This window comes from Myotis myotis, unplaced genomic scaffold (genome assembly GCF_014108235.1).
Source record: "Myotis myotis isolate mMyoMyo1 unplaced genomic scaffold, mMyoMyo1.p scaffold_m19_p_14, whole genome shotgun sequence".
Classification (NCBI taxonomy): domain Eukaryota; kingdom Metazoa; phylum Chordata; class Mammalia; order Chiroptera; family Vespertilionidae; genus Myotis; species Myotis myotis.
The window spans coordinates 25,692,564-25,705,702 of NW_023416318.1; the positions used below are offsets into that span (position 1 = coordinate 25,692,564).

The window sequence follows — 13,139 nt, forward strand, 5'->3', positions numbered from 1 at the left end:
CCACAGCTGTGTTTCAGTATGTGAAAACAAAAGCCTTACCAAATGATTGTTCTTTCTTGAGGATTTCTATTTCATGGTCTTTAGCTTTATTAAAAATGCTAAACACCCAGGTTCAAAGAGTTATTTCTGCTCTTAAGAAATCAGTAGGAAACTGCTACAAAGAAAAGCTGAGTTTAAGAATAACCAAGTCTTTTTATATTTTCTCCATGTTGTAGTTTCACATTGCCTGGGATGGTTAGTTCCCCTCCACCCTCCAACATTTTTAAAAAATTTCAAACATACAGAAAAGTTGGAGGGGATAAAAAGGAGTACAATAACCATTCATATTTCCTCTGTGTGAATCTAATAATTAACATTTGCTACAGATGTTTTATTTCTTTTTTCTCTGTATATACTTTTTAATCTGAAACATTTAGGGTAAGTTATACTAGTACGTGTTATGATTTTTCACTGTTACTTATAAAAATACATTTTCCTAATAACAACAACTTCATTATTACATCTAAGAACATTAACAATAATAATCATCAAATCATTAAATATCTATTCCATGTTCAAATTTCCTTAATTATCTCACATTGCTTTTGTAGCTATTTTTTTCCACCAAGCAGGATCCAGAGGTTTATACATCACATGTGATTTTTTTTGTGTTCTCTTTTGGCCTAGAACATAAGCAGATTTGTATAAAAGGAGACCATAAACAGTTTATTCATGTTAACTAATTGGTATAAGGGTTGAAGGGAATGATCCTGCTATTATATAGTACATTACTTTTGACTCTCCTTCCCATAAGAATCTCAAAGATAGTTTTTCAAATTATTGCCTATAATCTGGATCCATTAACGTCCTAAATATGAGAAAAGTGAGTAAAATTTGGAAAAAGATGCATACCTTTTTTACTCAAATTCTGTTTTTAATGTCTTTGAAGCAGTGTTCTTTTTTTTTAAAAATTATCTTTACTGTTGAAAGTATTATAGATGTCCCTCCCCCCCTTTTTTCCCATTGACCCCCTCACCTCCTACCCACCCTTCCCATGCCCTCACCACATTATTATTTGTGTCCATGGGCTATGCATATATGCATATAAGTTCCCTGGTTAATTTCTCCCCACCTCTCCCACCCCCACCTTTCCTCTGAGATTAAAAAAAAATAATGTTTTTATTGATTTCAGAGAGAGGAAGGGAGAGGGAGAGAGATAGAAACATCAATGATGAAAGAGAATCATTGATTGGCTGCCTCCTACACGCCCCCTAATGGGGATTGAGCCTGCAACCTGGGCATGTGCCCTGACTGCAATGGAACTGTGACCTCCTGGTTCATGAGTCGACATTCAACCACTGAGCTACACTGGCTTGGCTGGAGTAGTGTTCTTGTTTGTGTCTGTATGTGGTTTTCCCACATCGAAATTTTTAAAAAAATAATTCTTTATTGTGGAAAGTATTACATATGCCCCCTTTTCCCCCCATTGAATCCCTCCAGACTACCCTGCCCCCCACCCCAGGCCCGTACCACCCCCTTGTCTGTGTTCATGGGTCATACTATATGTATACAAGGTCCTTGGTTGATTACCTCCACCCCCTCCCTTCCCCCATCTTCCCTCTGTGATTCCGCACTCTGTTCCATGCTTCCATGTCTCTGGATCCACTCTGTTCATCAGTTTATTTTGTTACTTAGATTCCACATATGAGTGAGATCATGTGATACTTGTCTTTCTCTGACTGACTTATTTTGCTTAGCATAATACTCTTAAGGTACCTCCACGCTGTCTCAAAGGGTAAGAGATTCTTTTTTTTTACTGCTGCATAATATTACTCTTCAGGCCCCTCCATGCTGTCTCAAAGGGTAAGAGATTCTTCTTTTTTACTGCTGCATAATATAAATGCAACACAACTTTTTTATGCACTCATCTACTGATGGGCACTTGGACTGTTTCCATATTTTAGCTATTGTAAATTGTGCTGCTATGAACATAGGGGTGCATACATTCTTTCTGATTGGTATTTTGGGTTTCCTAGAAGTGGGATCATTGGGTCACTTGGCAGGTCCATATTTAATTTTTTGAGGAAACTCCATGTTGTTTTCCATGGTGGCTACACCAGTCTGCACTCCCAGCAGCAGTTTACTAGGGTTCCCTTTTTTCTACATTCTCGCCAGCACTTGTCATTTGTTGATTTGTTGATTGTAGCCATTCTGACAGGTGTGAGGTGATACCTCATTGTCATTTTAATTTGCATCTCTCTAACGATCAGTGACTTTGAGCATTTTTTCATATGTCTCTTGGCCATCTGTATGTCCACTTTGGAGAAGTGTCTCGGTCCTTTGCCCATTTTTTTTAATCCTCACCCAAGGATATTTTTTCATTGAGTTTTAGAGAGAGTGGAAGGGAGGGAAAGAGAGAGAGAGAGAGAGAGAGAGAGAGAGAGAGAGAGAGAGAGTGATTGGTTGCCTCTTGCACACATTCTGACCAGGGCCAGGGATCGAGCCTGCAATGGAGGTACATACCCTTGACTGGAATTGAACCCAGGACCCTTCAGTCCGAGGACCAACACTATCCACTGAGCCAAACAGCTAAGGCGTTTGCCCATTATTTAATTGGATTGTTTGTCTTCTTTCTGTTAATTTGTATGAGTTCCTTATATATTTTAGGTATTAACCCTTTATCAGATGTATCATCACCAAATATGTTCTCCCATACAATGGGCTCTCTTTTTGTTTTCTTGATGGTTTCTTTTGATGTGCAGAAACTTTTTATTTTGATGTAGTCCTCTTTGCCCTAGGAGATGAATCCATAAACATACTGCTACGAGAGACCTACATCAAAATGTTTTTTCTTGCATTAGATCAGGGGTGGGCAAACTTTTTGACTCGAGGGCCACAATGGGTTCTTAAACTGGACCGGAGGGCTGGAACAAAAGCATGGATGGAGTGTTTGTGTGAACTAATATAAATTCAAAGTAAACATCATTACATAAAAGGGTACGGTCTTTTTTTTTTTTTAGTTTTATTCATTTCAAATGGGCCGGATCCGGCCCACGGGCCATAGTTTGCCCACGGCTGCATTAGATGAATATACTTATCAATTGCCCTAAAATGTGTGTGTGTGTGTGTGTGTGTGTGTGTGTGTGTAACTTGGATGTAATGGCCTTGGCTAGAAATTAACATAGTTAAAAAAAGTATAGCTTAATATTCCAAAGTCTCCACAGTTTTGGCTTCAGTTACTTCTATAACCTCATTTTTCTACTGTTCTTTGTTTACCTAATCCTCCTTACAAAGTGAAATAATTGTTTCTCTTATTTACTGTCCTTTATTCAACCTCGATTGTTCATTTCTCTAAGCTTTGTTATGTCTTTGCTTCTGCCTATTGTCAAATCCTCCCCATCTTTCTTTTAAGGCCCAGCTTATATCCCTCACCAAGTTGGAGTAGTTCTCCCTTCTTTGAGTACTATGGCTCTTTATCTGTACTTCTCTTATGGCACTTTCTGCTTTTTATTTAGAATCGCATGTATTTATCATTTCTATGTAACTGTACATAATTTGAGGTAGAATCTGTGTCTGTATCATCTTTATATCCTCCACATTGTTAATCATCTAGTTGGTGCTCAGTAAATAACTGTTAACTGAGTAATTAGATATTCTGTAATAAATATCTTCACTTTCCTAGTAATGGGCCCGTTGACCTGATCAAATTCATCCATAGCTAACCTTAGCTATTTGGCTCATTGTAGAATCAATTTGTGCAGTTACAGCTTTATATTTAAACTAGAGGCCCGGTGCACAAAAATTTGTGCACTCGGGGGGGTGGAGAGGGGGGTCCCTCAGCCCGGCCTGTGCCCTCTCGCAGTCTGGGACCCCTCGGGAGATAATGACCTGCTGGCTTAGGCCTGCTCCCGGGTGGCAGAGGGCAGGCCCAATCCCTAGGTGCAGCCCCTGGTCGGGCTCAGAGCAGGGCCGATTGGGGATTTGGGGCGCCGCCCCCTGTCATGCACAGAGCAGGGAGATTGGGAGGTTGTGATGCCACCCTCAGTCATGCTCAGGGTAGGGCCGATTGGGGGGTTGGGGCACCGTCCCCTGTCACACTCAAGGCAGGGTCGATGGGGAGGTTGCGGCGCCATCCTGTCACGCACAGAGCAGGGCCCATCAGGGGGTGGGGCACCGCCCTCTATCACCCACAGAGCAGGGCCGATCGGGGTTGGGGCGCCGCCACTCTCACACTCAGGGCAGGGCCGATGGGGAGGTTATGTCTCTACCCTGTCACACACAGAGCAGGGCCCGTGGGGGGCGGGGGGGGGGGTTGGGGTGCCGCACCCTGTCACACACAGAGCCGCAGGGCGATCAGGGGGTTTGGGCGCTGCCCCCTGTCACGCTGATCCCGGTGCCGGAAATCCTCGCGGCTCCGCTGATCCCGGTGCTGGGAAGCATATTACCCTTTTACTATATAGGGTAGAGGCCTGGTGCACGGGTGGGGGCTGGCTGGTTTTCCCTGAAGGGTGTCCTGGATCAGGGTGGGGGTCCCCACTCAGGTGCCTGGCCAGCCTGGGTGAGGGGATGATGGCTGTTTGCAGCTGGTCACACACCCTTCAGGGTGGGGGTCCCCACTGGGGTGCCTGGCCAGTCTGGGTGAGGAGCTGAGGGCTGTTTTCAGGCTGGGGGTGACTGAAGCTCCCAACCGCTCCTTTTTTTCTTTTTTTTTTTTTATTCTGGGCCAGCTTTAGCTTTGAGGCTTGGCTCCAGCTCTTAGGCCTCCGCTGCTGAAAGTAGGTTTCTGGCCTTTGCTTACAATGTTGCAATCCTGCTGGCTGAAGTCCGGCGGTATTTGTTACAGAGTTTCTTAAATTGCAGGCTCAGAGGCCTGCAGCGCAGGCGGGGAACATTGGTTTCCTCCGTCACTGAAGCAAGCAAGCCTCATGTTAGTTTCAAGCTGCCTGGCTGCCGGCCGCCATCTTGGCTGACAGTTAATTTGCATATCTCGCTGATTAGCCAATGAGAAGGGTAGCGGTCATACACCAATTACCATGTTTCTCTTTTATTAGTGTAGATGTGACCATGTATAAGTTTAGATTTAATATCAGAAATATTGTGTGGTTTCTTTTAACCTCTTTCCTCAAATCTTTCTTTTCTGGATAAATTATTTATGTGGTTCTAGAAAGTTTTTCACGTGTATCAGACTAGACACGTTGTTGGTATTTCCTGAATTATCCCCCAATATCATTAGCAAAACTAAGAGGAAAGATGGGATCAGAATGTTACTGAGAGGGACTATCCCTAAGGACAGTGATGGCGAACCTATGACACGCGTGTCAGAGGTGACATGCGAACTCTTTTTTTTGGTTGATTTTTCTTTGTTAAATGGCATTTAAATATATAAAATAAATATCAAAAATATAAGTCTTTGTTTTGCTATGGTTGCAAATATAAAAAAATTTCTCTATGTGACAAGGCACCAGAGTTAAGTTAGGGTTTTTCAAAATGCTGACATGCCGAGCTCAAAAGGTTCGCCGTCACTGCCTTAGGAGATAGTCCCCTGAGAATTCTGAATCTTAGCCCAACCCACCTCATAGGGTGACAAACAAGAAATTGTCTTTGTGAGAGTTATGTATTGAGAACTATATTGGGCATTGACTTGAAATGAACTTTGAAGGTAGATGATGAGGAAAAGGGCAATAATGCTGTGAAGAAATTTCTGGGCTTGTGTAGGAAAGGTGAACTCATCTTTTTTTAATGCTTTTAATGCATCTTAATATATTCAGTTAGTGGCACTGTTTTATCAAAGAAAGAGAACCTGAGTGTTCTAGCCCCTTCTGCAAAGGACTGCCTGTGGTAGGAAAAGTAGATTTACCTACTTTGTTCTTTTCAATGTTCTTTACTTCTTTTTTAACCTTTTTGGGTTTAGCTTTTAGCTATAGAAGATTATAAATTAACTAGAGGCTCAGTGAATGAAATTCATGCACAGGTAGTGTCCGTAGGCCTGGCTGTCGATCAGGGCCTTCCACCTTCCTTCCCTCGCTCCCTCAACACCATGCCGCCCCGCCGCAGTGCAGGTCGCCCACCATGTTCCACGCTGTCCCCTGGTGGTCAGTGCATGTCATAGCGAGCGATCAAACTCCCAGTTTCCCGGTCAAATTCCTTAGGAGACAATTTGCATATTAGCCTTTTATTATATAGGATTCTTGAGGCTGAGCATTGCTGGTCACTAAATGGCCATCTCTGTATGCATTTGGGATTAACTGGAGGTGTTTAGCTGTCTCTCTCTCATCAACAGTGTTCTAGTGAGTACATTTTAATGGGTGTATGAGTAGGTGTAGAAGCCTGCAGGAAGGAGCTGCTCAGGCAACATTTCCAGAGAAGGAATGATAGAACACTTAAAATTCCCTTGCTATCTATAATAAGAATATTCCAAGGAATCTCAATTCATCAGAGAGACTTCCTGGGTTAGACCAGCAGAGGCTCTGGCTTGACAGGTCTCTTTCTCCATCTCAGACTCTTCCTCAGCCCTCATGTGAGGGATGTTAGACAGGTCCACTTCGATCTGCTAATCTCTTGGAGTTCAGTGTTTTATTGACACTAGTATTTTCTTCCTGCCTTGTTTTGTAGACTGGTCAAAAGAATGGATTTTTCAGAGGCTTACTCTGACACATGCTCTACGGTTGGACTTGCTGCCAGGGAAGGCAATGTTCAAGTCTTAAGAAAACTGCTCAAAAAGGGACGGAGCGTTGATGTTGCTGATAATAGGGGATGGATGCCAATTCATGAAGCAGCTTATCACAACTCTATAGAATGTTTACGGATGTTAATTAACGCAGGTAAGGTAAATTCAAGGTATGGGAAGGGGGCCCTGCAAGCTGGATTAATAAGACATAAACCAATGGTAATATATGGCTTATTTGTTTCCCTTTTTATAGCCATAAAATAACTGCCTGTGCATTGTTAAGGATGATAAGATTGCCTGCTGTGGGTTGTAAATGTTGTCCTTTATTTGGTAGTGTCTGTGCCGGGCCCATTGTTTATTGTCTGAGCACAAATGCTATGTTTAAGCATTTGGTAGTTCTGGTCATCGTTTTTCTTTTTTTCCCCAAACAAAAGGAGCAGTGTTACTGATATTGATGGTGTTAGTATTTTGCTTGAATTATTCTTTCTTTTTTATACTTTACAGTTTCCTTAAGTTTGGGAATCTTTCCAATTACTTTGCCTTTGTATTTGCTGAGACACAGAGAACAGGATGGACAAGATCCTTGCCTTTATGGTGCTTATATTCCTGTCAGGAAAACAGTCAATAAATACCTAAACAGATAATAGCAAAAGGGAAAAGTATTGTAAAAAAATAAATAAAACAGAGTCATAAGACAGAGAGCAATCATGTGCTACTACAAGTCTGTATTAGTTGACTTCATGCTTGTAACTGAACACCAGCTATGTGGGAGTTTTTACACCACAGAAATCAGCCAGTGCTACAAACCAGTGATATAACCAGGCATTTTTCCCCTTCCTGAGGCAGATACACATTTGCTAGCACATTACTGAGTGAAGAGCTCAGTAAACTAGCCTTAGTGGAAAATTCTGACACTCATGAAGGCATGAATTTGAATATTTTTTTCTTGTCAAAAAGCCCATTCCCTGATATACTGTGATCTCCCCAACATCAGGCAGCGCTAAGGGGCAGCGAGCTCAGCCAGAAGCCGGGCTCACAGCTGGTGAGTGCAGCGGTGGTGGTGGGAGCCTCTTTCACCTCCGTGGCAGTCGGACATCCCCCGAGGGCTCCCAGACTGCGAGAAGGCGCAGGCCGGGCTGAGGGACCCTCAAGTGCACGAATTTTGTGCACCAGGGCTCTAGTATAGGATAATTCTCTTGTCCCCTGTAAAAAGTGTCTTATATAATTTCTTCTTCCTTGAACTTCATCTAATATTAGTAAACTGGCAGAGATTCCCAAAATGTACCTTTTATAGATTCACTACAGTTATGAAGGTGCTCAGGCATACACAAAAAGAATGGAAGAGTCTGAAATGATTAGAAAGGTTTTGCTTTACTGTCTTTAATTTAGATCCAGAAACTAGTCCAAGAATCTTGGTCTTCTCATTCAAGTTGGAGAAGAATATAGAAATTTAATATGCATATGTATGTATTTTTCACTTTGCTTTGTTTAAAGTGTTAGTACAAATAACAAATTTGCTTGTCTTTATTTTTCTGTGTTGGAAGTTTGGTGTCGTAGATAATGAGATTTCAAGAAGCTTATTATCTTGGAGGGCCGTAAAACTCTTTAGCTGCAGTTCATCATGTCACTCAGTATTAAACCATTTGCTGACTAAAGGTCACTTAAAGTTTTGTAATTAATTATAGCATATCACTAACAAATATTTTAATTTGGCAAATATATCATCTAATTCTTAGTATTTTTTATTAGTTCATGTTAAGAAAATATGCTTTCATATTGACCATGATAACAGATACTAACGATCCTTAGATAAACAAAGCAGCGTAGCATAGTGGTTAAGAGTTGTGTTCACATGGACCTGGGTTTTCCTGACTCCTCCATTTTATTGGTGTGACCTTGGACAGGTTTTTAAATCTCTGAGTGGTTCAGATTCTTCATCTGTAAGATAGAAAAACTCCATCATTTCAGCTCAGGCCAGAAACTATGGGCCATCCCTAAGTCCTTCCTTTTTCTTATACCTCTCCCAGTTAGCAAATCTGTGTGTGTGTGTGTGTGTGTGTGTGCACGTGTGCGTATGTGTGTATGTTGTGTATGTAAATATCTGAATGTATACAGACAGTCACACCATTTCTAACCATTGCCATAACCATTAATACCTTGGTCACATGATCTCTTGCCAGGATTGCTGCACTGGCATCCTAACAAATCTGTTCAGCCCGTGCTTCTTCCCCATCCTTCCACAGTCTAGTCTTAGTATTATCGCAGGGTTTCTTAGTATTATGTCAGACCATATCTCTCTTCTCAAAGCTGTGCAGTAGTTCCCCATTTCATTCTGAGTAAAAGCATTGTTTTATGGTGTTTCATAGTGTAGATGTGTAATATTTAATCATTCTCCTGTTAATGGACATTTTGTTTGTTTTCTAAAAGTTTGCTATTATAAGTGGTGCTTCATGTATCTATCATCTGTATCTATCTATCTATCTATCTATCTATCTATCTATCTATCTATCTATCTATCTATCTATCTATCTACCTATCTATCTGTCATCTATCTTTGTGCACAGGGGTGAGCATTTCTGTATGATGGAGTTTAGAAGTGAAGTTGCTAATGCAAGAAGTGTTCAAAGTTAAAATGTTGGTAGATATTACTAAATTATCTGCAATATTAATCAGAACCTAAGTTTAAACTAGTTTACACAATAGAAGGGAATGCAGTAGAGTAGCTCATGTAAATGTTAAGCCTGCGTGGTAGGTCTGTGCAGGCATTGCTGGATGCTAGTACTCAGAATGACGTCGTTAGGCCTCCAGGTCTCCCTTTCTTTCACCCCTGCTTTTCTCTATGGTGACTGTATTTTCAAGCAGGCTTTCTCTTTGGAAGTTTAGGCATGCCATATATTTAAAGAGATTTTTATGAGACTGACGCGCTACCTACAGCGCTAACGAGGCACCTTAAAGAGATTTTTATATATTCTGGATTGTCTTTGCTGTTATATGTGTTTCAGATATTTTACTTTTATCCTAGATTTTAATTTTTAAGTTGTATTTAATTTCTTTGTAATGCATTCAGATCTCTTCCTTTTCATTCACTTTTCCCCTTTATCTTAAATACATGATGAAATGTCTTAAACAGTGTCTAAGAATTTTGCACATGAAATTCCTTGTGGAAATTGTTTTATATCTAATGTTTTCTAAATAAAACATAATGAAATGATGTACATTGTGCAAAGTGCTTGACTACAAATCTATCTGAAATTGACATTTATCTATCACCCTTTGTGATTGGCACATCTTAAATGTATTTGGCTTCATTAAATTGTGTTTCAACTGGCGAGATAAGGTTTTGATCTTAATATTTTACCCCTGTTAATCTCTACCTAAAGATTTAACCTCTACTTAAAACCATGTGGTTTTGCTTTCCCTCTTAGGGGTTTGCAGAAAACAAAATGAAAACCTACCACCTATCATTTAAACAAGTAAGCAAGTTTATTGTTTATAAGTAAAAGGACACTTTGTCTCAGGAAACAGGGCTGTGAATACCTTGTCATTTTGGCACAGGGGTCAGTGGCTGGCATTGGACCAGCTGACATGGCCCCAGTCCTCAAAGTGCAGCCAAAAAAGAACTCATGAGTTGTCATAAAAGAACTTAAGTGCCCTTTGGGTTTTTCTATTAGGAAATATTTAATGACCTTACCATTTACAATTTCAGTAAGGAGAATAGAAGCAGAAACTGCTTTGGCCTTTCAATGAGAAGGAAATAGAGGCTATGAGTCATTTTTTCTAAGAATCCCTCTTGTAGGGAAAGGAAGAGAGTGAGAGGGTGGTGGTTCATGGTTCAGTACCAGATAAAGTCTCTTTGGTCTCCACATATCAATGAAGGAGGGCAGTTGGTCATCGGAACCTCCAAAACCAGTTTATATTTGGTCCTGAAAATGTTCCTAAAATGGTATTTTGAAGACTTTTCCAAATTTGTAACAACTGGGATAGTACATAAATACTGAAATTCTACTGAATCTCTTTCAGGGTTGGACCAGCTATTTTACCCTGTTTGATTCTTAAGGGACCATGCTCAGAGAGTTTAAGTAATTTACCCAAAGGGAAATCCAAATTTTAATGGCAGCATTGGAAGTGCAGCCAGTCTTCCAATTCCAAATCCATTGCCTTTCCTAAGTCATGTTACTTTCCTGGCCCAGTGGTTTTAGAGGTAGCTAAATACTAGTAGCATATATATATATATATATATATATATATATATATATATATATATATATTTATTATTTTAATATCTCAATTTAGTAGTAGTAAACTGCCTTTACTGTTTCTCATCCTGAGTGAGAAGTGCCTTTTCTTTACTCCATAGATAATTGCACAGGAGGTTTCATTTCTCTTTCTTAAGATGTGGGTGTGTGTGTGCACATCACTAAAGTTGGTCCTCACTGAGGTGGGAATTAAACACCTTTCCTTTAGGGGGAGAATTTAAATAATTTATTTGGAAAATTTCTAATATTTGGATATATCTTCTCTTCCATTTATTCAGTCATTTACATATGCATGGACTCATGAATATTTATTTTATACATTGGGTGACAATCCAATATAATGTAATTGAATTTTTTTGCACATATTATTTTACCTTGATCATTGAGTGCTCTTTCATACTGGCTCCTGTGTTTGTTTGACATAACTCCATTTTTTTAGCACTTTAAAATTTTCTGGATCTACAAGACACTGCGGGCTCATTTAAAAAATTAAAACAAAAACAATTTTTATTGATTTCAGAGAAGAAGGGAGAGGGAGAGAGAGATAAAAACATCAATGATGAGAGAGAATTATTGATTGGCTGCCTCCACTGGGGATTGAGCCTGCAACCTGGGCATGTGCCCTGAGTGGGAATTGAACCATGACCTCCTGGTTCATAGATTGATGCTCAACCACTGAGCCACGCCAGCCCGGTTGGAGTGCATTTTATTTTGGAAATTCAATCTTCATTAACTATTAGACTGTAGTCTTAGGTTAGAAAAGGAGTTTGTTTTTTTTATGTTTTGTATTTTGCATTCCATTCCTATGACTTACTTATTTTATAACTGGAAATTTATCCCCCTTGGTCTCTTTCACCTGTTTTGCCCATCCCAAATCCCTCTCCCCTCTGGCAACCAGTAATCTGTTCTTTGTATTCATAAGTTTTTTGTGTGTATGTTTTGTTGTTTTGTTTGTTCATTTATTTTGTTTTTAAGATTTCACTTGTAAGTAAAATTGTATGGTGTCTCTGTTATTTCATTTAGCATAATACCGTGAAAGTCCATTCATGTTGTCACAAATGACAACATTTCTTCTTTTTTATGGCTGCATAGTATTACATTGTGTGTGTGTGTGTGTGTGTGTGTGTGTGCGCGCGCGTGCGCACATACTGCCACATCTTCATTGTCCATTCATCCACCAGTGACACTTGGGTTGTTTCCATACCTTGGCTATTGTAAATATGCTGCAGTGAACATAGGATGCATATATCTTTTTGAATTAAAGTTTTTCCCACTGCTTCGGTGGAATGTTTTAAATTACCTCAATGTTACTATTTGAATAGCTAGGAAGTAATAGAGATGAGATCATTTCTCTCATGGAAATTTAGAAATAAAAAAATCAAATTTATTAATACTTCAGTAAATCTTGCTTAAGCAAATCTTCAGTGTATCCGCTCCAGATTTTGCATTTAGGTTACCTTTCAACTCCTGCCACTCTCTTTCCTTTACCCATCAAAAATTAAAGATGAGAAAATGAGTGAGTGGGCCAAAGTTATGTGTAAAGAATACCAGAGACCTGTTTACACTATGGCCCCTGTAAAACTTGTTTTGACTCTTTTAGAAGAGTTTTAAACTATGAGCCCTCCCATCTATAATCCTATATAATAAAAGGCTAATATGCAAATCAACCAAAGAACAGAACGACTGATTGCTATGACGAGCATTGACCACCAGGTGGCAGACGCACAATGCAGGAGCTGCCCCCTGGTGGTCAGTGCACTCCCACTGGGGGAGCACTGCTCAATCAGAAGCCTGGCTCATGGCTGGCGAGCACAGCAGCAGTGGCAGGAGCCTCTCCTGCCTCCATGGCAGTCGGACATCCCTGAGGGCTCCCAGACTGCAAAAGGGCACAGGCTGGGCTGAGGGAACCCGCTGAGTGCACGAATCTCGTGCACTGGACCTCTAGTTGTTTTAATATTTATTGGAGATTTTTTGCTTTTTAATTCCAAGAAATAGAATTGATATCTTCTAGGTGATGGTTTTTTATTTTTTCATAGATTCATCCGAAGACTACATTAGGAGAAAGACTTTTGAGGGCTTCTCTGCATTACATTTTGCTGCACGTCGAGGACATTGGAAGATCGTACAGATTCTTTTAGAAGCTGGGGCAGATCCTAATGCAACTACGTTAGAGGAAACCACGCCACTGTTTTTAGGTGAGATATGCTATTTGTGGTACAGACGCAACTTTTTATTTC

General features: G+C 40.3%; 1 protein-coding gene across 9 annotated transcripts in view; it reads left to right on the forward strand.

The window, feature by feature from the left end:
- ASB3 (ankyrin repeat and SOCS box containing 3) overlaps nucleotides 1-13,139 on the forward strand; it is a 78,554-nt gene that overhangs the window by 13,400 nt on the left and 52,015 nt on the right. For 6 of the 9 annotated variants that reach the window (XM_036334582.1, XM_036334583.1, XM_036334587.1 and 3 more), the window contains exons 1-2: nucleotides 6,548-6,800; nucleotides 12,939-13,097. In XM_036334582.1, coding sequence (XP_036190475.1) covers nucleotides 6,605-6,800; nucleotides 12,939-13,097 — 355 coding nt within the window. In that variant the 5' untranslated portion in view covers nucleotides 6,548-6,604. Of the gene's footprint in view, nucleotides 1-6,547; nucleotides 6,801-12,938; nucleotides 13,098-13,139 lie in introns of those variants that run through there. The other 3 variants (XM_036334588.1, XM_036334580.1, XM_036334581.1) reach the window with 1 other exon arrangement.